Source organism: Erpetoichthys calabaricus, chromosome 8 (genome assembly GCF_900747795.2).
Source record: "Erpetoichthys calabaricus chromosome 8, fErpCal1.3, whole genome shotgun sequence".
Taxonomy (NCBI): domain Eukaryota; kingdom Metazoa; phylum Chordata; class Cladistia; order Polypteriformes; family Polypteridae; genus Erpetoichthys; species Erpetoichthys calabaricus.
In genome coordinates this window covers 69520893-69547128 of record NC_041401.2, presented here as the reverse complement: position 1 = coordinate 69547128, position 26236 = coordinate 69520893, and the positions used below count along the sequence as shown (strand labels likewise).

Genomic DNA, 26236 nt, shown 5'->3' with positions numbered 1-26236 from the left:
TTTTTAAGCATAGTAATTTAGCTTTCAGCACATCTCTATAAAGCAGCTGTATTCCCCATGACAAACTTTATCCTCAATTTTATTTAAATCTCACAGAGGTTTTTTAATCATTTCTCATTGCAAAAATGCCACATTTAACCAAACTTCAAGTAGGACCATTCCAACACAGGTTTCAGGTGGAATGAGTCCAATGCACAAAACACTAAAGCAGTTTGTCAAGTTTAACTGAAAAGCACTGCTTTGTTTCTTCCGTGTAGCACATAGGGGGTGTGGATGAAGTACTGGAGTGCGGACACAGGGGCCTTCATATGGCTTCACTTATTTCATTCCAGTGTTTATATTGGAATATTTAAGTTATGACTAATTTTGGTCTGCAGCAGTGGTCCCCATTTCTGCTTGCTGACTCTCTGGTAGTGCTGTCTTTTGTGGAGGATATTAAGATTTGGTTTCTTTTTTCTGTCTTCTGTCCTTAATTTGTACAGTAATATCCAGATGCCAGGAGGCAAAAGAGAATCTCCAGTTAGGACTGTCGATGTAATCTTCCTGTTACAAGGAGCTCCTATTAGAAGTTTACCTTTGTTTAACTTTTTTCCCAGCCTTTATTTCCCTTTGGTTAAAGTGCTGATATTGCCCTAAAATGACCTCACTCCTCCTCATCATATCGGTACTTGGAAAACACATATTCTGCCTTCTGTTATCTAGGACAGAATTTTCCTAAGTTCTAGGGCTGTCCCTCTGTGGATTTAAAACATCTGTTCTACTCCAGGGTTACATCTCCCATGCTAAAAGCCTTATTCTGTAATAGTTCCTATTAAGTGCCATGTACACTGACTGATTCCCTGCAGAGTTTGCACAGATAAGTAACAATTATTAGTACTCTCTGTCTGCATGACGCACAGCAAATAATGAATCCACTGGCTTGTGCTCCTCAGTTGCCTACCCCCATGTTGGATACTCATGTACTTTCATCTGTTCTGCCAACAAAACTGAACGCATCAAGTTTACTGCCAGTCCTGGATTGGATAAAGTCGGTTATAAAATGGAGAATAAAGAGGATGAATGATTGCAAACTCCAAAATGACAGGACTGCTCCCAGCATCTTTTTAGTGAACAGGACAGGGAGATTTAAAGCCTGAAGGCACTTTTCAAACATGGTGCCAAATTTCACTCTATACCATTCAGCTATGGAAGGTGGCCATTGTCCTTTCATGCTGGTCATATTCACACAGAGAGTGAAGACAAAATTAAAGCAGATGAAATGGTGCTGTATTAGTAAATGTGACTGTTTACTTGAGTGCTCTGCAATGGACTGGCACCTATTCGTGGTCATTTGTGCCTTGTGTCTGATGCTGCCTCCCTAACTTAACAATCGATGAAATACCAGCTACAGTATAAGGACCATGATGACAATTTTAAAGATGCTTAGAGGAAAACCGGTACACACTACTGGCTGTGCATCTGAAATGGGTGGTAGGAGCTGACCACCATGTCATACGAGTCGGAAATTTATTCTCATAATGGACCCACAGTGCACCTAGCAGTAAACTTGATGCCTGCAGTTTTGTTGTTCCCAGTTAAAACTGGGGAAACAAAGTACATAACTGCTGCTTGCAATAATGCAGTATTGTGATTCTTGTTTCTGTAGTGGAGCTGTTTTTTGAGTTCATAAACATAACACTCTTTTCAAAATGAATAACACCGCCAGACTGCATCTCCCAAAGCCCAGCAGATTAGAGGTAGGTTAAATTTCAGATAAGCACACTGTTGTGCAGAAAATTGATTGATCAGTTGCTAGTGCTCTTGAATGGTGTTGGCGGAGTCAATTTAGCAGCAGATTTAATCCAAATTGCTGGTCTCCTGTGAGCTGTGGAGAAGTTTCCACTTCAGCCTCTGCTTGGTTGTGAGGAAAGCTGACCTCAGGCCACTTGGGAAGGATACACTGAGGCAAACTAAATTGCGTGGCAGGCAGCAGCATCGGTCCTTGCCTTTGGGGAGAACTTCTCTTATTAAATGGCCCCAGTGGCATAAATTGTAATAGAAGTAAACAGAGTTCTGCCTGAACTTACTTGGACTGGCCAGAGACACAACTGCAGCCACAAAAGCCGTCTTCCTTATTTCTTGTTAGGCACTATAATAGTGTGCCTCACTGAGCCAGAGAAGGTCAGGCCCTCCTAATTCTGAGTCTATGTTTCAGATTCCTGGCCGCCAGTCTCTTTTCCCATTGGGGCCTCCCTGTTTTTCAAGCAGCAATTTGTATTCTACCAGAAAAAAATGCAATTTTAACAACTGGATATGCAAACTTTAAAAATGACAAAATTATGCTTAGTAGATGACAGATTTTCATGGAAAAGCATCATCATTTTGGAATTGCCTTGGTAGGTGTGTGTGTTTTTATAAAAAAATATTTTCAAGTTTGTTTGTTTTTAAAAAGCCGACGATTTCACCTAAGATTCCTAGCTTACTGGCCAGTACCTACACCACACACCATGTGAATGCCAAGCCATGGGTGAGGATCCTAACTTTTACTACCACCTCTGCCCAGCTAATCCAGAGAGCACTTTTATTCACATATTCTCAGTATGGCTTTCAGCCATTTTTAAAATTTTCTGTTATTCCCCATACCCCCCACCCCGACCCATTTATGTTCTGCTTGACATTTCCAGCTTACCCATTACATCACAAAAAAAGACTTTTGTTATGAGGACAGTGGCCACCAAAACTAATGTAGCTTCCTGACAGAAATTGTTTAATTATATCTGCTTCACTCTTTTAACCCTCCTCAACAGCCTTGTGGCCGGCTGCAAAATGACAGCCATCTTATCTTCTCTTCCTTTTTCAAATGGCCAATTCTGTAGTTTCTTCATTAACCTTCTTGGTGTTAACTCCATGAGTCTCTCAGGGTCCAAATTCTTTATTAATATGGCTAGTCTGAATGTCTCTTGGAATTTAGCGGTTTTAATCGAATGTAGCGTGTTACACCTAAATAACCCTCGGGACAGTATTCTGCTGCCATCTAGTGGATAAAATAAACATTATACTGCTAAAAATCCTGAATATTTATATGTGTTTTGCCATCTCTGAAATAACTTATCAGTATTCATGAGTGGGGCGGAGCCTTCAACCAAAACACAATGGCATGTAAATGAGAAGCTGTAAAACCATTTTTAGAACAAACTGAAGCTGAACCATTAGTTGAATCAAGCGAGAGTGATGGCAATGTGAATTGGTCATCAGACATTGACGGGCATTGTGCATTCGGCACCTTAAGAGTGATATGTCAGGTGAATTTAGTTGCCTGAAGGCTCACCGTGGTGTAAGGTGTGTGGGAAAAAGGCAAAATGATTACAACCAAGTAGATGGATAAGAAAGATGTTAGCCCCCTAACAATCATTAACTGTCATTTGTGTCAGGGGAAATGTGGAAATTAGTAAGCCTTTTAATGTTGTAGCCGACAGTAACCCAATCGCCAGCATCCATTCTGTAGATCAGGCACTGGCATTCCAACCTCTCAAGCAAAAGCAACAGAAAAAATATTACAAGAAACTCACACAAAGAAATGCGTTTCTGCTGTCCCAAATGCAACATCGGGGTGTGTGTTTGTGATTTATTTTTCCAGGGGCGAACATAATGCAAAGGAGGTTAATTTTACCAGGTCAGTGTTATTAACTTTATAGGGCTCAGAGGGTAGGGAAAAGATGGGAGATGGACATTAGCAGAGTCTTTATAGTTAATTTTTTACCTTATTGGAAAACTTGAATGATCCATTTTCCTCTCCTGGATGATTGTTACTCTTGTTTATGACTTGAATAAAAGTTTGATTAGCTCAAAAAGTCATATGTCTCTTATGATAATCCATTCAGGTTAACCTCCATTTGTATGGAAAATGCCTATATTAACATGTTACATTACTTATTTTCATGAGTGCATATCCAGCGAAGGTCCCCCAACCAGTAAGAGGGAGATGTGGGCACCAGTATAATCAGGCACTCCTGAGTGCTTCCGTCTTTTAGCTTTGTATGGATGTTTAAAGAACTTTGGACCGTTTAAACTTCAAAAAAAGTCTGAATTAGCGTAAGCCACTCTAATACAGGGTGTTCATTAAAAATATATTAATTTACTTCATCATCTATTAGTACATAATAAACATAATAGCTGCATCAAATATTAAAATATGTGGTTCGGTTTAAATGTTTAAAGTTAAGTAATCTCGATTGTAATAGGATTGTGTCATTTTGAACTTTTGATAGAAGTGCATAGAGGGATAGATCCCTGCTAAAGGATCAAAAATAACATCGTATTTGTAATCACTTACCTTGAAATAGTCTAAAACGATACCCCATCATGTTTGAAATTTGTCACTTGTAACCTTCTGGGAGGACTCTTGCAGGGCTAGGACCATAGCTAAAGAATCAAATATCAGAAATATTAATATTTTCATGATCAACACCTTCAAAATGTCATAAAACTACACTCCACATGTCTATATTACCAAACCCCATTTTTTCAAAGTTCAAAGTTCTGATAATTTTTGCTGAACATACACATTGGTTTACTCTTTGTTAAAAGGTGTAATTTCCTGCATAAAATGTGGTCCAGAAATGGCCTAAAAATGAGGAGTTTTCGGGTCACAGATTGCCATAAATATGGGCGAACCCCCAAAAAGCATAATGTTTTGCAACACTAGACATCGACATGGTATATAACATGTACGAGGTGCCCACAAAAAAAGAAAAAAATGAAGTGATTTGAAAGCATTCATAAGTAATTTTCATGAACACAAAATTCTGTCAGTCCTGACCTCTGTCATTGCATTTTTAAGAGTGGTGGAAATGGTTGCCTGCATTTGACAGTGTATAGAACACACAGGGCCAGCGGAGGAGCTGCCACAGTCAGATAGATGAAAGTGGCTTGACTGTCCCCCATTATTGATCTTTCTTTTTATACATTGCTCTTTGGCTGCTGACCAACGCTAGAATCACTGCACCCTCTTCTTGAATGCTAGAAGCGATGTGGTCAGCCAGACCAGCATGTGTCTCCACTCGATTTAGAAGAAAGAATTATTGGGCCTTCACACTTATTAGTGGATCAGCAGTTTGTTGGGCTCAGTAACTGCAGAGATTCACAATGCAAAAAGCACAGACAGATCTGAATTTGGTTTTTTTTTTAAACCATAGTTTCGTAATACAAAGAGTTATGGAAACACATGATCTATATTACTAAACCACAGTTTTAATTTATGCACGGATGCACCGATACGCATGTCAGTGCGCCGCGGCGCCCCAGAGTCAAACGCAGCGGCTTCCCAGAGTCAGTAGGTGGTGCCCCATCACCGCCCAAACACCACAACCCACAAACGAAACACCTCAAGGCGCCTACAACGCGCCTCGGAAACAGCGGATGCAAAGGAGTCACGGCTCCAACAACACAGAGCTCAAAGGCGCCTACAACACGTTTCTGAAACACTACATGCAAGAGAGGCACAGATCCAAAACGAATAATCCACTGTGCCACCAGTCAGTGTGTATAGGTTGGAGTATGCTTCCTAACAGTAAACGACTTCTACCTAACGACACAGCCACAGAACAACAAAGACGAGACCGCATAGATAAACAAAATACATGGAGGCTCCTACGACATGCTTCAGACACACCAGAAGCAAAGACGTCACGGCTCCACAATGAAAGAGCTCAACTAAATACAAACACAAGCCCGTATGGCTACGACCTGTAAACGAGCCCGTATGGATAAAACGAATGAACGAAGGTGCCCACACAAAGACACCGCTTTAGTACAAATATGTTTATTTAATTAAATGAAATCTTTACCATGGCTACGACCTGTAAACTAATCCTGAGGTAAAGCGTGCATGCCAGGTTGTATAGCCGCCCGAACGCGACCGCCCACACCACCGCATATACCAACTTCGTTTAGTAATGTAGCCCTCCATGCCCGGATCCGCCGCCATGGCCACTTCAGCATGCGAATCCGCCGCCGTGAGCAAACAACTTCTCGCTGACGACACAGCCATAGAAAAACAAAAACGAGACTGCATGGCTAAAAACAATAAACGAAGGCACCTACAACTGAGTCACAGCTCTAAAAAGAAACCGCTTTAGTACAAATATGTTTATTTAATTAAATGAACTTTCCCAGGACGCACCCACCCTCCATGATTTTTCATCCCTCCAAGTATCAGAGGGAACAGAAAGTGAGTGCCATTCTTGGATTTGCGATTCTTTCGAGAATCGCGGGCTTGCTGGTTGATAGCCTATTGTACTAGCACTTTTATACAGTGTATTTGAAAAATATATATATATCTTTTAACACTTTAGATCCAGCATTAACCACTAGATGGTGACCATGTATTAGATGAACAGATCACTTAGTGCTGCTCAGGACCTCCACCGCTGCATAGTCAGGCTGGAAAGGTCCATGGGATAAACTGCGCCCCTTGAAAGAACACACGTTAGTGCTCACTGAAAATGAACATACTGTACATGTGACAGTCACAAATGGGGCCTCGATATGGAGCTCTTAGTACGTACGTGATGTGGAAAAATAACTTTCAGTGCTAATGGGCATAACTGTGCAGGAAATTTGAGCAGCATAAGACAATTAGAGCAGTACTTGATGTGAAATCTTTACAGTGTGCTGCTGAGATTGCTTTGATTCTGTTAACATTAGTTATGTCTGATTCACATTGCTCAGTATTTTATAGCCTGATTGGCTTACTCAGATCCTCAGATTTGTTCTTAGTTAACAGTTCCACTTGGTGTCATATGAATGCATTTAACAACAGGAATATGTAACCTTTTAAATGATGACCTCATGTTACACACTTCTAGTAGTTCAGCATCTGGAACATAAGAAATCTGACAAAGGAGAAGAGAGACCATTTCAGTTGTCCCAGTGTCTCTTTGAGATATTTCTTAAACGTTGTCAATGTTTATACTTCTGCTACATGTCTTGGTGGTTTGTTCCAGATGCCCACCACTCTCTGCTTACAGAAGTGCTTCCTGGCTTCAGTCCTAATTGCACTTCATTTTAATTTCCACTGGTGTCCTCAAGTATGTCATTCACCATTAAGCTGCAGATTTCTACTCTGTCTACTTTATCAATGCCTTTTGAAGACTTGGATTGGGCCCCCATGCAGTCTCCTCAACCCCAGACTAAACAACTTTAATTCTCCGAGTTTGTCCAAATAGGACTTGTCGTTAAGTTCTTGGATGCACTGGTTCCTCTCTTCTGTCCCTCAATTTATATTCATTCATTATATAGTCCTTTGATGTATATTTAACTGTATAAACTAACATGTTATTTACCTTTTTAATTGCTTTAACACATTACTAGAAAGAAGTGTCTGCTTTTTTAAAGTTCACCATATCACACATTTGTGTGTTTAGTTAAATTATGCAAAGCTTTATTTTTTTCAAAGAAATCTGACCATCTATCCCAATAAACTTCATTACAACTTTAGGAATGGCCTCTGATTGTGTTGTAGTTTAGCAGCTTGGTCTACCTTAGGAACAGACATAACTCAGCAGTGCTTGATGCATTGTGTCAGTTGAAAAGCTACTGTGTTTCTCTTATCAGTTGTCTTGTTGCCATCACATAATGGTTACTTTCTTAGCTTGTTTTTTGGTAGGTTCAAATAATAACATCCAAGTGCCATTTATGCACGGGCTCACATTTTTAAAGGGAAATCTACTAAGAAAACAAATGTCTGATTGAGAACTAGCAGTGAGAATTGGTCAGTTTGGGTTGATGAAGCCAGTGGCTTGCTGACTGGCTTCAGTTTACACTTTCATATGTCTTGTCCAGAAATTGTTCCTGTCTCACACCTGATGCTTGCTGGGATGGGCTCCAGCTTCCCTCTGACTCCTGCTTTGGATAAGCAAGTCTGGATGGTGGATGCATGAATGGTCTCATGTGTGCCATCACTTGGTTTGCTCTGATAGTTCATTTTGATCTTTTAAGTGTCAGTGCTTCTATAAAATGCAACTTAATAAAATTAGCTCTTTCCCAGTCTGTCTTGGCGGTGATCTCATCAGACCTGCCTCTACTGTAAAAAATCTTGGTGTCATTTTTGATTCCTCCCTCTCTTATTCCACCCACATAAATCACATTAAGAAACTTTCTTACTTTCACCTCTGTAACATATCCCGTGTTCGCTCCTTCCTCTCCTTCTCTAATGCTGAGAAACTTGTCCATACTTTTATCACATCCCGCATCGATTATTGTAATTCCCTACTGGCAGGTGCCCCTTCTATTCTTATATCACAGCTCCAGCTTATTCAAAACTCAGCTGCAAGAGTCCTTACTCGAACCAGCAGCAGCGAGCACATCACACCCATCCTGCTTCGCCTTCACTGGCTCCCTGTGTCTTATAGAATCAAATATAAAATCCTACTAATAACCTACAAAGCTTTAAATAACCTCGCACCAAACTACATCAGTGACCTCCTCCATCACTATGTGCCTGTCTGCCCACTAAGGTCCTCTGATTCTGGTAATCTTGTTGTACCCCACACTAATCTACACTCCATGGGTGACAGGGCCTTCAGCTGTATAGCGCCCAGACTCTGGAATGACCTACCGAAATTAATCAGGTCAGCTGACTCCATGAATTCTTTTAAAAAATAACTCAAAACTCATCTGTTCAGGAAGGCTTTAGCTCTACTTGACTTTATTACCCTTCTCTCAGTTTACTTCTCTGTCAAGATGCTCATGTAACCTGTGTGTGTGTGCGAGACTATCGGTTATGTTGTCTGTTTTTTTTCTCTGAATTCACTGTCGTAATCTTCTTTATTTATTTATCTGGTTTGTACAACGATATATACTGCATACCCTGCCGTTCTTTCTTATATTCTGTAAGTGCCTTGAGCATGGGAAAGGCGCTATATAAATAAAATGTATTATTATTTTAAGGCCCACAATACTGCTACAGCACTAATTCACATTCTATTGATGTTAGCAATTATAAACCTAGGAGTTATTTCACATGGACAACAGATCTCAAATTCCACTTCACCACCACTTTCTTTAACTAAAAAAAACACTACCCATGTCATGACCAAAAGAAATCCTGCTACTTCTAAAAAGAACTTGGCAGTGAGTCTTAACTGTTGATGTTTTAATCCTGCTCATTTTAATTAGTTTCCTTGTAACAAACTCATAGCCATGTTTTAATGAGAACACTGCAACATTTCACTAATATGTTTAATTTTAGCTTGCTCAGGATTACAGTACAAGTAGGTGCAAGTGGGTTCAAGGCAGTGTTTCTCAACTGTTATAGTCTCTGGACCTTTTTATGTTTACTGACGACCCACAAGGAGCAGTTGATGAGCGTGATTACAAGACTAGGGGAGGGGGGCTGGTACCCCCTAATGAAGAGAGTGCTATTGGAATAGCGGTGTGAGGGTGAGAATAGGAACCTTAGTGAGACGGAGCGCAGTTAGAAAGTGGAAAAAGTATCGCACAGTTGTCAGTTGCTTCAGTGGTCTGCAGTTGCTGAAATGGCCACTTGTGACCCACTTTTCACAAACACTGGGCTAAGGGGTCTGCTCAGAGCCACACATTGAGTTAGAGGCAGGAATTAAACTGGCAGGCTAGTGGTCTTTGTTCCAGTGCCTTGCCCACTGCACCACACTGTCTGCACAATTTTGAACTTTCACAGTCAAGAAGTCAACAAAACAATCCAGCTTACAGTTGTTCAGTTCAGCCAAGGTGACTTGCTATAGTAATTGGTAGAATGTTCGGGATAACTAAATGCTACATAATAAATCAGACGTACCTTCTTAGTTTCTCCTTCATGTTTATGTCTATCATGCAGTGTACTGGTTTAAAATAGACAGCAGGAACCATTGTCCTAGATTACCTTTTGATTTATTGAATTGTGCTTACATACTAACTGTATGACCCAAATGTTTGTCTTCTAAGATCCCTAGCTAATTATTAGCTTGGACAGATAAGAGCCACTTTAATAAAGAAGAGGCATCCAGTAATAAGCAGGCGGCGGTCACAGGAGCTCACCAATCTCCAGCAGGTTACTGCCACAGAGATCAAGTAAAGGATATGTTTGCTATTTTTCAGGTTTCAGTTATTTTGTCACAATCACCATATATATTCATTTTAATATACAAGTTTTATTAATTTTATTAATTTGACACATAAAACTTATTTCTGAAGTAAAGCAATTTTTTTGTACATTTTAAAAAATACATAGCCCGTTCTTGCATTTTAAAAATGGAGCTCAATGGCCACAGGTCAAAATGTGAAAACAAAAGCCTTAAAACGTAACACGTACTTCCACTATGAAGCAGCAAAGGTTTCAGTTTAGGGAAATGCGTCTTCCATGTTTGGGTTCTATTTTTCTTGACGTAAGGAATCATTTCCTGTTTGCTTGTCAGGGTGAACTTTTACACGAGCAGACAGCATTGGTCCTACGCCTTATCAGAGCATCACCCTGCACATTTTCCTTGTTTTCTCTTTTCAATTCTGTTTCATCCATAGTTATGCTCTGCCATAGCTTGTCACAAAAGATACTCCTCTTGTAAGTGTGCCAAGTGCCTGGTATAGCAGCAGAGCTGTCAATATGCCATGAAATCATACAGATCTACTGACAAACCATTTGGCTGTAAGTGAATCAAAACATTTGCCAGTGGTACATGTTTATTCAGATAGTATTTTTTACTCACAATTAGGGATGCACCGATACCGAAACGGGTATCTGGTATCGGCCTCGATACCACATTTTCTAAAGTACTTGTACTCGTTAAAAGTCCCCCGATACCGGGGACCGATACCACGGTCTGAGAAATGTCTATGTTTGAGCGGCGTGTAAGGGGTTAATCACAGGCGCCGAGTGCCCGCCCCCAGGCCCCGGCTGCAGCTCAGAGCGGGGAGAAGGCGAGGCAAGACATGTCAGCCGTGTGGAACTATTTCAAAGTGAATGAAGACGACAAAACAAAGGCGGACTGCAAATTGTGCTCAGCAAAATTGTCCAGAGGAGGCTCAAATGGTAGCGCATTTAACACAAGTAATTTAATCAAGCACCTAAAATCCCAACATGACAACGAGTACAAAGAGTTTACCCACGCTTCTAAACCAACACAACCCACGCTGCAGCAAACTCTTGCAAGACGAGAGAAAATGTCCAGAGACAATCCACGTGCTGTGAAAATAACACAGGCAATTATCCAGTACATTGCATTGAGTGACCAGCCACTCTCGGAGGTAGAAAATGTGGGATTCCTGCGTCTCCTCCATGTTCTGGAGCCCAGATATGATGTCCCAAGCCGCCGCTACATGACTGACACGGAGCTGCCTAAACTACACGACTCCGTGAAAAAACATATCCACAGCCTACTGCAAGCCTCCTCTGCGTTTAGTTTCACCACCGATATTTGGACAAGCAGTGTTAGCCCCATGTCGCTAATTAGCCTAACCTCCCAGTGGATAGACGAGAGTTTCTTGTTTTTTTTTTGTTAAATTATATGACTAAAGCTGTTACCTGTAAATTTAAATCATGTTTTTATTAAGTACTCGGTATCGGCAAGTACTCGGTATCGGCGAGTACTGAAATGCAAGTACTCGTACTCGTACTCGTTTTACAAAAAAGTGGTATCGGTGCATCCCTACTCACAATTTTGGCATGCATGCTGAATACTTTTTTAATAAATGGCACTTCGTACACAACCAATTTCCACATTGCCATCAGTCCTTCCAGCTGTAGCCACCGTGAATCACAAATTCATATCAAAGAAAACCACCTGTTGTTATATTTGTATGCATTGTTGGATCTACCATATCTGTGATCGCACTGCCCAGCATTGTGCTTGTCTTGTTGTCCTGTGTCTTGTTGCTTCCGCTCTATGCCATCTACTTCTTTTCTGTATGTGGAAACTGGTGCAGGTTGTGTACTATTTATTACCAAGTGTGTGAAAAAAGGTCCAAGGGCTGGATCCGGCCTTCAGGTCTTAAGGTTGACTCCCCTGTGCTAGAAGACACCACACCCTGCAGCCGTGGAGGGAGAGAAGCACCTTCTAAAATAGCCAAATGTCACATGTTTTCTTCCTAAAATGACATGAATATGCTGGGCATGCAAGTCATCTCGACATACTCAACAGGGATGTTGTCGGTAGTTTTAAAGCACTTTTTTCTCCACATTAGAGGTCATGCTCCATTAAGCCCTTTTTAAACTGCAAGAAGAGTACGATAGTTTTTAAAATCTGTAAAAAGTAGAACACAGGTTCACGTAGCAAAATACTATAAGCCGTGATTGTGAACACAAAACTTTAACTGATCCTGTAAGTCCAAATAGTTTCAGAATGCCAAGCAGGGGCACAGTCGTGTATGGAGGTTAATTTTATGTGAATTTTAAGTTTCATCATCATTATTCATTTTTCTTGTCTTTTATTGGTTTCATATGTGATTTTGTATTGGTGTACTGATACTTTAAATTTGAGCATGTTCATTGTGGGGGGCTCCCCAAGAGGAGTATGTCACAGCTGCTGGCTTTCTAGAATTCAGCAGTCAATCATTTTGTTATCTGTGGGGTTGTGAATATTGTAATTTGTTGTTGGGTTTTCTGATTTTCTTGCTCTTTTCTGGATTTTATATTGGGATGTTGTTTGTTTAGGATTATTCTTTATGTAACTCCTCTTTGCCTTTTGCTCATTTAAGCATTTCCTTGTAAATAAAATCATTTTTATAAAGATCAGTTGATACCCTTTTCTTCAAAGCCAAGGTTCACAGTTACTCTCCTACTTGTGGGGTTTTTTGATATATATTTAGGATTTTCAAGTTTTTTTGAAGGATTCAATCCCTTTTGGGTCTGCAGAGCCTGAGGCATGCCACTGAAGTTGGGATTAAGCCCCATCGAAGTGAGGCGTTCCAAGCAGGCAAAGGAGGCCTGGCCAGTGGGTCATTTTAGGAGGCCTCGCTACCTTTTTGTTATGTTTGGGATTCCAAACCACATCAGGCATCTGCCTATGTCAAATTTGCGTTTTATCCCCATGTCTGCATGATTTTCCTCTTACACCTCACATAAGTACAGTAGGTGTTAAGTTAACTGACAACTCCCAGTGAGCATGTGCGTAACACTGTCCTATACTGAACGGGTGCCCAGGGCTGCTGGTATAGGCGACAGCTCTCTGTTGCCCTGAACTGGAGAAGTAGATGGGAAAATGGAATGAATGCAGGCAGGCTGGAGTCAGTTGTCACCAATATATGAGCAGGTGGTGATCACAAAGCCAGGTTCACTGCTATGTGTACATAATGCAATGAAATATTTACTCGTGTGTCTCCACAAAACAAGTGAGAAAAACACAATAAATAATCAAAAAGTATACACTGATTTCAACTTACATAACATATGTATATATGTGTACAGTGCATCTGGAAAGTATTCACAGCGCATCACTTTTTCCACATTTTGTTATGTTACAGCCTTATTCCAAAATGGATTAAATTCATTTTTTTCCTCAGAATTCTACACACAACACCCCATAATGACAACGTGAAAAAAGTTTGAGATTTTTGCAAATTTATTAAAAATAAAAAAATTGAGAAAGCACATAAACATAAGTATTCACAGCCTTTGCCATGAAGCTCAAAATTGAGCTCAGGTGCATCCTGTTTCCTCTGATCATCCTTGAGATGTTTCTGCAGCTTAATTGGAGTCCACCTGTGGTAAATTCAGTTCATTGGACATGATTTGGAAAGGCACACACCTGTCTATATAAGGTCCCACAGTTGACAGTTCATGTCAGAGCACAAACCAAGCATGAAGTCAAAGGAATTGTCTGTAGACCTCCGAGACAGGATTGTCTCGAGGCACAAATCTGGGGAAGGTTACAGAAAAATTTCTGCTGCTTTGAAGGTCCCAATGAGCACAGTGGCCTCCATCATCCGTAAGTGGAAGAAGTTCAAAACCACCAGGACTCTTCCTAGAGCTGGCCGGCCATCTAAACTGAGTGATCGGGGGAGAAGGGCCTTAGTCAGGGTGGTGACCAAGAACCCGATGGTCACTCTGTCAGAGCTCCAGAGGTCCTCTGTGGAGAGAGGAGAATCTTCCAGAAGGACAACCATCTCTGCAGCAATCCACCAATCAGGCTTGTATGGTAGAGTGGCCAGACAGAAGCCACTCCTTAGTAAAAGGCACATGGCAGCCCGCCTGGAGTTTGCCAAAAGGCACCTGAAGGACTCTCAGACTATGAGAAAGAAAAATTTCTGGTCTGATGAGACAAAGATTGAACTCTTTGGTGTGAATGCCAGGTGTCACGTTTGGAGGAAACCAGGCACCACTCATCACCAGGCCAATACCATCCCTACAGTGAAGCATGGTGGTGGCAGCATCATGCTGTGGGGATGTTTTTCAGTGGCAGGGACCCGGAGACTAGTCAGGATAAAGGGAAAGATGACTGCAGCAATGTACAGAGACATCCTGGATGAAAACCTGCTCCAGAGCGCTCTTGACCTCAGACTGGGGCGATGGTTCATCTTTCAGCAGGACAATGACCCTAAGCACACAGCCAAGATATCAAAGGAGTGGCTTCAGGACAACTCTGTGAATGTCCTTGAGTGGCCCAGCAAGAGCCCAGACTTGAATCCGATTGAACATCTCTGGAGAGATCTTAAAATGGCTGTGCACCGACGCTTCCCATCCAACCTGATGGAGCTTGAGAGGTGCTGCAAAGAGGAATGGGCGAAACTGGCCAAGGATAGGTGTGCCAAGCTTGTGGCATCATATTCAAAAAGACTTGAGGCTGTAATTGCTGCCAAAGGTGCATCGACAAAGTATTGAGCAAAGGCTGTGAATACTTATGTACATGTGATTTCTCAGTTTTTTTATTTTTAATAAATTTGCAAAAACCTCAAGTAAACTTTTTTCACGTTGTCATTATGGGGTGTTGTGTGTAGAATTCTGAGGAAAAAAATGAATTTAATCAATTTTGGAATAAGGCTGTAACATAACAAAATGTGGAAAAAGTGATGCGCTGTGAATACTTTCCGGATGCACTGTATGTTCTTATGATTGTCAGTGCATTAATCTTAAGACCTTTGGGTAGAAACATTCGACAGGTATGGGCACCAATGAAGATCAGCCATGCAGGATGACCGTGCTCTGTAGTTGTGCACTTTACCTCTGTTCTATTGTCCTGATCAGAAGGCAGCCGGGTGCCCATTATGTTCTGTCCAGACACACTAGAGTTAGGAGGCGATGGTGCATACAGCATGAAGTTTGACTTTGGCAGTCCTCCGTTTTTGGTTGCTTTAAACATTCACAAGTGAACTCCTGTCACACCTTATCGCAGGCTGCAGAAATGGCAGACATCATGGCAGCACCACAAGAGTGTTAAGGACCACCTCATATAAGCAGGAAGTGTAGTTCTGCAATTGCTCTGCATTACAAATCCAAGGGTTTATGGCCAAATACCAAGCATTAAAAAACAAATATTTCACACAGTTTTGTTTTCAAGTAATAAAATCAGCCTGAACTTTAGTTTGCTTACATCTGTTCTTATTTACAACATGTTTAACTGTTTCAGAGAGGTTCAGCATGATTGTCATGATTATGTTTTATCTTCTGTTAATTATTAAAAAGCACTGAGTGTCTTTAGAGTCTGGAGTGACTGAGAAGTTCTCAGGCTCCAGCAGAAAGTGGCGTCGGATCACAGGAGCGGCCCAAAACACTGCGGCCCCAGGATCCTGTCAAAAACAAAGCTTTGCTGGTTCTGAAATGTCACATGACCTGTCTGCATCAGGTGCTAAAAACATTGCTTTGTTTTTCCAGGTCATTAAAGGGGAATTTCAGCTACCTGATTTTCTTAAAGAACAATTGCAGGTACGGTAATTTGTTCAGAATCTTCAAGCTCTTTTGCTTTTGTTTTTTGTTTTCTTTTTTGTTGCATGGCATTTTTTTCCCCATACTACTGAATCTTTAATTTTTTGGACCGTGTTGTTTTTTTGTTCACCATCTCATGGAAACATAATAAGGTTAAGTGCTTTCTTCTAAAGCATTTCCCTAAACAGCAGAGAGTCAGGATGGAGCAGATGGCAAAAATGCTTTCCCATCTTCTTGTGCCAAACCTTGCATCAGGCCCATTTTTTGGCTCTCGGAGTCTCCTGGCAGGAGAGGTTGAGGTGACCAGCTTGTGCTCCTCACAGTGTGTGTAGCCTTAAAGGATTTAGTTTAGAAGAATTCCAAATATTTGAACATGCCTATATGTGGTAGGCATGACTTTCAAAAAGAGGGAACTCCCTGATACCCGACAGAGAAGGCCATCACACTAAATAGAAAGGAAGGGCAGAGCAACGAGTGAAGTTATTATAGAAATGTGTACGGTCGTGAGTGGGGAAGTCATGGGAGGGAGGCCAGAAAGAAGTCAACGCTTGTCTTCACATCACAGACCGCAATACTCCACTGTCACTGCTCCACATTACGCTGTCCCTTCACTGACTTCTACAGAAGCAAGAAACATGGAAGGCGCTGCAGGAACACACAGAATGAAGTGAATCAAAACCGATGACCTAAGAAAATGAAGAAAAGGCTGAACCCTATAAAACAATCGCTTTTTAGCGGATTATGGTGTAAAGCACAGGACCAAAGCTTCCTTGGAGTGACACAAGTCTTAAAGAATGGAGTGTGCTTTATTAAGGCCTGACCGCAGCTTTCTCAATGATTGGTGGGGAATTTTGTTGTTGTGCCCAAGTAGCATGAGCTGTCAAAAAAAACAAGCAAAGGATGTCACCTTCCTTGGAAGACGCAAAAGGGGTCACCACTAAATCTGAATGTGGAGGGTATGAATACCTATATGAGCAGCTTATTTACTTTTAATAGACTAGGGGGCTCACCCAACACCGGGTTTGGTTTACCAGATATACAATTTAAAGAGATTGTTATTTTCATGGGAATTGTTATAAATTCATTATTTTCATCCATCCATTTTCCAACCCGCTGAATCCAAACACAGGGTCACGGGGGTCTGCTGGAGCCAATCCCAGCCAACACAGGGCGCAGGGTAGGGAACCAATCCTGGGCAGGGTGCCAACCCACCGCAGGACACACACAAACACACCCACACACCAAGCACACACTAGGGCCAATTTAGAACCACCAATCCACCTAACCTGCATGTCTTTGGACTGTGGGAGGAAACCCACGCAGACACGGGGAGAACATGCAAACTTCACACAGGGAGGACCCAGGAAGCGAACCCAGGACCCCAGGTCTCCCAACTGCGAGGCAGCAGCGCTACCCACTGCACCACCGTGCCGCCCCATTATTTTCACTTTTACTTTAAAACTTTAATAAAAACAATATTTGGAATTAACTCTTCTTCAAGATCGCATTGAATTTTGATTCCGTGTTTGGACTTACATTGTGATAACGCAGCGTATAGCTGCCCCGAGTGAATATTGTTTCTCTCTAATAAATGAAACAACTTTATCAAATGTTTGTCTATGCTCTTTCTTCTTCGCTTTGTCGTTGACGTGTCATCTAGAACGTATAAAATTACTGTCCTGATAAAATTTATAAGAGCTTGAGAGCGCAGGAAGTGAGTCTGACACAAGCATTCACACGACTGAGGTTAGCTGACTGTGGTCTTGTTTGAAAGTAGTTGTAAGTAGGGCAGGACTTGAAAGAATCTCATGGTAAAAGTCTCCGTCTCACAGGACTTCATACCGCGCCAACGTTTTTGGAATTTTTAAAATCTTGCTGGCAACACGAATTAGATGATCTACAAGTCTCTGACTTAAAGTTTAAATCCAAACAATATCTTTGATCTCTTTTCGTTGTTCTGTTATTTCACTGAGTAATAATTTCTGTTTGTTTGTGCTAATGTGATCTTTCCTATCCTTTTTTTGAGACTTTCGAGCTTTCGTACTTCCATTATCTATAACCTGCTCTGCATGTGTATCATACTGTTTTTGAATTCTTTACGACGTTCTACTTTGTCGTCTGCTCTTTGTCCTTTATTTCCGGCCCAGGCGTGGTTAAATCTCTTTCTTGCAGGACTTATGAGTGTATCCCAGAGAAAATCACGTCTCGTCTCCTTCCAAGATTTTCCAAGATTTTTTTTTATAAGAGAGAGACATACTAATGTAAAATAAAAAATGCAAGTTTTTAGTACATTGAATTCAAATAGATAGATAGATACTTTATTAATTCCATCTATCCATTTTCCAACCTGCTGAATCCAAACACAGGGCCACAGGGGTCTGCTGGAGCCAATCCCAGCCAACACAGGGCACAAGGCAGGAACCAATCCCGGGCAGGGTGCCAACCCACCGCAGGACACACACAAACACACCCACACACCAAGCACACACTAGGGCCAATTTAGAATCGCCAATCCACCTAACCTGCATGTCTTTGGACTGTGGGAGGAAACCGGAGCGCCCGGAGGAAACCCACGCAGACACGGGGAGAACATGCAAACTCCATGCAGGGAGGACCCGGGAAGCAAACCCAGGTCCCCAAGGTCTCCCAACTGCGAGGCAGCAGCGCTACCCACTGCGCCACCGTGCCGCCTACTTTATTAATCCCAAGGGGAAATTCACAATTATTGAAAAAAAAATCCATGCCCACATTGTAAGTGTTTCCAGTGAACAAATCCACATAAAATAAAGTGATAGGAGTGATCAATAAATAAAAATAGAAAAATAAAAGTAGAAAAGTACACATACACATACAGTCATACACGGAGCTGCTGAAAAGGCTGCCACTCTCGCCGGCGCCGGCACTAACTCCACATAGGACGACTCTGAATGATTCTGCACCTTTTAGATGTTCACAAAACGTAATAAAAGTCAAAAACAAGAATTTCTCTTCTTTAAGGCAGGAATAGGTACCTTTTTCAGTGTCTTCCTTAGAATGTCTTTGTGACGTGGAGGCTGGCCTGCTCCTCATAACTGATTCCACAGTATGTCCGTTGTAGATGTGCTGTCCACCGACAGACTGGCTCTGCTCTGCTCTTCAGATGTCTTTTTCGAGGTGACGGACGTGACCTGAAGTAGCACCTCCTCAAAACTTGCCGTTCTTATTTCGAGGTTCTTTGCTGTGGTGACTTCCCTAAGTGGTCTCATTCGGCCGCCTCTGGGGGCTTGTGTTGGCAGAGGCTTTAGTTGTCATGACAACAGTAGCTGATTTGAAGATTTCAGTTTGTCACTGGGCTGTTAGTTATAAGTTAACTTAAATGTACAACACTCTGAAGTAACATAAAAGGAAAACAATAAACTGTGTACGCTGGAATTCATCTGGACTTGATTTAAGATTCCTGTTTTTCTGGGATAATGGCAGTGGGGTTGCATGGTATACCATTACTGGAAAAGTACCAAAAAACCCAAAATTTAAACGATACGATACAAGCATTTCGGGATGTAAGTAAAAGTTGGCTCTTCATTCAAACCTCTTTCCCCCAAAACTTGCTGGAGTAGCTGGAGGAAAATGTTTAGATGTGCTAGAGACGTCATGAAACCACATGGTTTGCTAGACTCCCCAGAAAACTCCCCATTTCTTTGGCTTCATGGGGACCCACGATACTTTGCCACACACTCTTTGCTAACAACAGTGAAACGATGCGTAGTGCGGCGTGATGACGTGGCACACCAGGAAGGCGCTGGAGGGGTTGCAGTTATTTATTGTTTACTTCAGGACCGTTTTGGTGCCTGTTACTGAGGTCTGGAAACAGACGTCGAGACCAAAGTCAAAATTTTAATGGCGATCCAACACTAAATGGCACACTGTAAAAAGTGCATATGCAAAAACTTCAAAATAAATAATAAAAAAAAGTTCTGCCAGTGGGATAGGCAAAATTTACTTGAAAAGATTTCTTAAAGTAAGCGAAATAACCGTAAATAAAAGTTTTTTGATAAGTCAATAAATCTTACAATACTGAAAACAGGGTTTAATGGATTGATATAAAAACTTTTTGCTTGCTTAGATTTCATTTTTTGCTGTAATATTTGACTTCAAAAGTTGATCCACACCGCCCTGAAAGGAAACAGATCCGCAGGTTTTAGGTGGCAGGATGACTTGTGGGTAAAGTACTAGGCACCGTGACTACTACACTAAGTGGTCCGCTTATCCCGTGCACGTTCCGTGTATATTTGCGTTAATGTCTCCAGTTTTAAACTCCATTTTGAGGGTGGAATAGGGTGACTGAGGCATATCAGACTTTAAGCCATTAAAATAAATGATGTGGTCAGCTGCTTTGTTCACTGATCATTAAACAGAGAAATGGCAAATCGGCCCCCCACTAAAAAATTAGTGATGCGCCCAAGCGTATTGCTGGACGGGTTACAGGACATTTTCCATGACTCACAGACATGATAGAAATCTCTCAATACGTCTGCACATTCCCACTGCCCAGGAGGAGGTGGCCACCACAAGCCAGCATGGCACTCGTGTCCTGAAGAGGTAGGCAGCTGTCATCACCCCCCGTCCTCTCCACATGTCACAAAGCTTCATTGGATGGCGATTAGAGGAAGGAGCAGAGCACACGGAGCCCACAGGCCCAGCGCTGCAGTGAGGAGGAGCACCCGATAGCTAAACCAGCCGCCTGCCATCTCTTTACTGGTAAAGAATTAATAGCCGGGCAAGAACACAGACCATTTGTAAACGTCACACACACACAAAACAAATAGAAAACATTTTTATTTTAAATTGCAGAAACAGTTTCTGTTTTGCTAGTTTTTGTTTTATATCGCCATCCCATAGTACTCTACACATGTTATGCTATTCTCCATATTTCTATAATTGAAGGTCCAGTCCAGTTATTTGAGAGGTCTTGGTAGTTGGGGGGCCGTGACTGTATGTTAACGGAGCACAAACATTTATTGGCACATAAAGTCTGCATTTACAGCTGTAAATATTTACGTAGAAATTCCCTAAAGTATCAGAGCCATTTACAGATGGGCAGGATACAACAGCGTCGGTGCTTTAGACAGTTTGCATGGCTGCTCTGCTTTCCTCCCACGTCCCAGTGAAGTGTGGGTTAGGCTCACCACTGAGTTCATGTGGGAGCTGTGATGGACCCCCGTCCTATCCGTGGTTTTTCTATTCCTTTAGCCCTGTAGTGGAAAAGTGGGATCAGAAAATGGATGGATTTATGCATAGCCAGTGGATTCAGAAATTCAGACCTCTTTGCTTTTCTTATATTTTGTTGTCTTGTAGCCTTGTGCTCAAAGCATTTAAATTAATTTTTTCCCTCATCAAGCAACAAAACGAAAACAGGATTTTGTGAATTTTTGCAAATGCGTTAAATTGTATTAAAAGTAGAAAAGTGAAATATCATATTGACAGTTAAGTATTCAGATCCTTTGCTATGGCACTTGAAATTTGGCTCAGATGCAGCCCATTCTATTGATCATCATTGAGATGTTCTGCACCTTGATTGAATTCCACCTGTGGTCAGTTCAATTGATTGGACATGATTAGGAAAGGCACACATCCGTCTATAGGAGGTTCTACAGTTGATAATGTTAACAGACCAAAAACCAACCCATGAGGTCAAGGGCACTGCCTGCAGAGCTTAAAGACAGGATTGTGTTGAGGCTCTGATCTGAGGAAGGCTACAAACAATTTCTGCACAACTGAAGATTCCCAAGAGCACAGTGACCTCCATAATTCTTAAACAGAAGAAGTTTTGGACAACCATAACTTTTCCTAGAGATGGCTGCCTAGCCAAACTGAGCAATCATGGGAGAAGCATCCTGGTTGAGCTCCAGAGAACCTGTGTGGACTTTGGAAAAACTTCTGGGACAACCACTACTGCAACACCTGATTAATCTGGGCTTTGTAGCAGAGTGTCAGGGTGACACATGAATGCCTGCTTGAAATTTGCAAAAAGGCACACAAAGGACTCAGGAAACAAGATTATCTGTTCTGTTAGAACTAAGGCCAAACAATTTAATTATTTGTTTCAAGTGGGACATCTGGAGGAAACTAGGCACACCTCATCACCTGTGTAATACCATTCCAGTGGTTAGTGTGGCGGCAGCATCATTCTGTGGATTTATTTTTGGGAGTGAGAGACTAGTCAAGGTAGAGGGAAGGCTGAACAGAGCAAAGTACAGAGATATACTTCATGTAAACTTGCTCCAGAGTGCAGTGGACCTCAGAATTGGCCGAAGGTTCACCTTCCAACAGGATAATGACATAAAGCAAAGACATCACAAGATTGGCTTAGAGACAACTCTGGGAATGACCTTGAGTGGCCGAGACACAGCCTGGACATAAGCCCCATCTTTGGAGATTAGCTTTCTTCTCCGATGGTCTCGGTCACCAAATCCAGGTGTGCAAAGCTCATCACGTCAGACCCAAGAAGACTCCTGGCTGGAAGTGCTGCCAAAGGGGCTTCGACTAAGTTCTGAGTAAACGACTGAATGCTTGTTGCAATGTGATATTCCAGTTTTCTTTTCTTTTTTTTTCTAAAGTCCTGATTTCACTTTGTCATCCTGGGGTACTGAGTGTTGGTTGATGAGGGGAAAAAATGAAGTGAAATGATTTTAGCACAAGGCTGTAACGTAACAAAATGTGTAAATGGGGAAGGGGTCTGGAGTCTTTCCAAATCTACAGTATTTAGTGTGTTCACAGACTTTTGGCGCTGGACACATTTACACTTCCCAGATAGCCGCCTACCAGCCTTGAAGCTACCCCTCCATGACTGCTCTGGTCAAGTTCAAAGTTACTAACTTCTGGATGAAGCAGGCGACACTGAGGCACCGGCTCATCACATTTCTGTGTAATTCTTAACGGTAACATTGAGAGCTCCTCAAGACGCCTTTCTGCTTCAGTTCTTACTTTCTGGTGCTGCTGATCCTCTCGTGTTAAGATGATTCCTCACACAAGGGCAGGGCAGTGGTTAGCACTGCTGCCTCACGTGTCCAGCGTCAGCCATTTACGTCATGAGCCTGGTCAGGCTTTGTGCTCTCCCCATGTCGTACGTCAGTTAAGGTTTCCATATTGGCCCAGCGTGAGTACTGGTTGAGTGGGCCATGCGATAGCCTTCAGTTTTTGGGATATCCTCAGACCACCCACAACCCTAAACCGGATCAAGTGGGTTTGAGAATGTAATGTTGTTGCTGTTGCAGTTATCAGAACATTAGAAAATGTTTTGATGAAAAACAGGACATTCAGCCCAGCAAAGCTCGCCAGTTGTGTCCACCTATTTCCTCCAAAATAACATCAAGTCCAGCTTTGAGGGTCCCTAAAGTGCTCCTGTCTACCACATGACTTGGTCATTTATGTGTTTAAACAACACATAACATTCAAACAGTTGCATGAAATTGACCTTCACCGAGTGTCCAACTGTCTTTAAAGTAACCGTCTGGGTCCACGGTACTAATTCCTTTCATAATTTTAAAAACGTCAATTGTGTCTGCTGCTAATCTCCGTTTGCTTCAGTCCCAGTGGTACAAAACTCTAAAGAGTTTATTGCGTTTGGCTTTTTTGTAGTGGTTATTGTTGACACCCTGAAGGTCACGGCCAAGTCCAGTGAAGGTCAAATCATCAGTGGAGTCACTGAGCTGACATGAACTTTTACTGATAGCACAACACAAGCGACTCTTTGAGCAGCCATCAAAGGCGTTTTTCCTCTCATCTCTGCTGCTTGCTTTTGCTACCGAATGTAATCAGACCTGACATGTCCGTCCCGCTTGTACACCTCATGTTATGTGTGGTCAGCTGACGGCTGAGAGACAAAACTCAGTGCGAGGAAATCCTATGGCATAGAGGAGACCATAAGTGCTGCCCATCGCATACACAGAACCGTTACTCTTTATCGGACATACCAAGAGCCCACTGGGATACATGCCATCAAGTGCAGAAAAAGCTGCTGTGGCAGATGTTGGTGTCCATTTATGGTTCACAGTCATCAAAAACAGCACAATCAATCAGTCCACAAAGACCTGCAATTGAAACAGTAACCTTGGGAGCCATGAAGAATTATCTGCAGGAGATATGGAGGAGATATCAGCTAAACAGACAAGCAACAAGTGGAGTGAAGGGTCTCGTCTTCTCTGTCAAGCTTCCGATGTTCTTATTTTTGTGTTGTGCAGCCCCTTTCAGTAGTGAGCACCATCTTAGAGGCCTTGCAAGTACAAAACTCCAGCACATTTGTGCTCTCGGAGTTCATTTGAATGACATTTAAAACCAAGGTTCTGTCTCTCTGTAGTCATAGAAGATTAGAAGATTCCCAAGCATCCTTCAAAAAGAATAGAGTATACCGTGATGTCTTGCATAAATAATCCACCCTGACCTTGTCCATTCTGGGCCCCTAATCATCCCCCGTCTCTAACTGACTGAACTATCTCTTACCACGTCAACTACCTAATAGCTAGTGTGTGGTGAGCGTACTGCCATTACATCACTGAGGTGGATTCAACACATTGCTGGTGTTTGAAGTGGCTCCCTACTATTTATGTAAAGTGCTATATAAATGTAACTTGTTGTAATTAATCAGAGATGGACGTGGTCAGGACATGTGCTCCCCTTGTAAGACTCCAAATGTAAAATCAGTTGTAGTTAAAAAGAACTCTAGGCTGGAACAGCCTGACGCGGAGCAAAGCAAAGTACCATTTTGGAGCAGCACTAGGATCATCTTCTTGTATAGCGCCCACTCTACAAAGCCAACAGAAGTACAGTCTAATAAAAGTTAGAATTGTGAGAAAAACACCACAAAGAGGTAATGGGGGTCAAATGCATGCGTCACTTTGCCTGACCACCCTCATGTTTGCCCAGCCTGTTCATTCGGTACATGCGGCCCCCTTAGCACACCCACACCTGTCACGGTCCAGGTCAGAGTTCACAGTCCACCTATACACACAGTTGTGAGCAAGAAGTGGGCAGCAGGAAGAAAATGCAAACTCCACAGAGGCCGTGAGCAGGCCAGGAATTGAATGCAGAACCCTACAAGTTAAGGCTGGAGTCGCAGTTCAGATCCCCTTCGGTTTAAATGTAAAGACACACAAAAAAACAAAGATGATGAAGCTGATGTAGAGTTTGATGGGCATAGCGTAGGGAGGTGCCTGGTGGGCACACCCATACCAGACCACCTTACATTAACCACTTCATTCAACTGCACGTCTGAGGATTGTGCGATTAGAGTCGAGTGAGGCTGCCTTGCAACACAAAACACCAGTCCATTAACATACGCCACATTGTCCGACATGTGAGTCGTGCACATCTTCCTCCCCTCATCATCTTCAGCGCCCTGCGGCTCTCATACTGATCTGTCAACGCCGGGCAGTCTGTGCTGCTTACTCCATCGGCTCCTGCCTTGTGATCAGTTAGAGCTCCTTGGGAATGGATGGATCTGAGAATTTGCCCACCCGTAAGAAGGTACTTCAGGAAGGAGGACAACCTTCTCAGACATGGGGTCCGGAGGGTGAACAGGGTGCCTGTCCATTGGAAGTCCCACTTGTACACATGGAGCCCATTTAGAATTGTTAGTTCACTCATCCAGCCTATATTTGGGGTTGTAGGAGGAAAGACCATGCAAACATGGGGAGAACCTGGAGACTCCAGCATGATGTTCAGTCTGGGGTCTGAACACCAAATCGTTTCTGATCATTGGTGTAACACAAAAGACAACCTGAGTGAACGCAAAGCCCAATTTTCAAATGATCATTTGACTTACTGAGTACGTTCACCAACACCTAATACCACCCGTGTGGAGAAGTAATGGCCCCCCTAGTCTCAAAGTCAACCAGTGAACCAAATATAAATGATAGCCACCTTATTTAAGACTGGACACTACAAGCCTGACTGCTGATAGCCCTGCTGAATCGAATGCAGCAGGACAAGAGCAAGTCCAGCTCTGAATGGAGTGGCCTAGTCAGAGTCCTACCTTGAAGCCCATTGAGATGTTGGGATGGGGCAGTTCATAATTGAAAACCCTCCAATGTGGCTAAATCAGGACAAGTTTAGGGGGCAATTTCTTTTTCACATGGGTAATATAAGTGCTGATGAGTTTTTTTTTTTATTATTAAAAATGTGCATTGTTTGCACTCAGGTGTTCTTTTGTGTTCTGCTAAATTTGCTTGGAGATCAGAAAACAATGAAGTGTTACGAAGAAACAAAGAGAGAGGAAATCAGGAAGGGGGCAAATTCTTTTTCACGGCAGTAGATCTGCTTGAAGCAGAGGTGACGTGGTGGTGACCTGATGCAAGTACACAAACATTAGGGAAAGCCCTAATTGTGTAACACGAGGGGACACGATGTAGCTGT

General features: G+C 42.2%; 1 protein-coding gene across 2 annotated transcripts in view; it reads left to right on the top strand.

Annotated features, from left to right (window-relative positions):
• Nucleotides 1–26236, top strand: part of tpst1 (tyrosylprotein sulfotransferase 1) — a 183564-nt gene that overhangs the window by 156900 nt on the left and 428 nt on the right. The window contains exon 4 of one of the 2 annotated variants that reach the window (XM_028806742.2): nt 15797–15847. The exons of the other annotated variant lie outside the window; for it this stretch is intronic. Coding sequence (XP_028662575.1) covers nt 15797–15847 — 51 coding nt within the window. The remainder of the gene's footprint in view (nt 1–15796; nt 15848–26236) is intronic. 2 annotated transcript variants of the gene reach the window in all.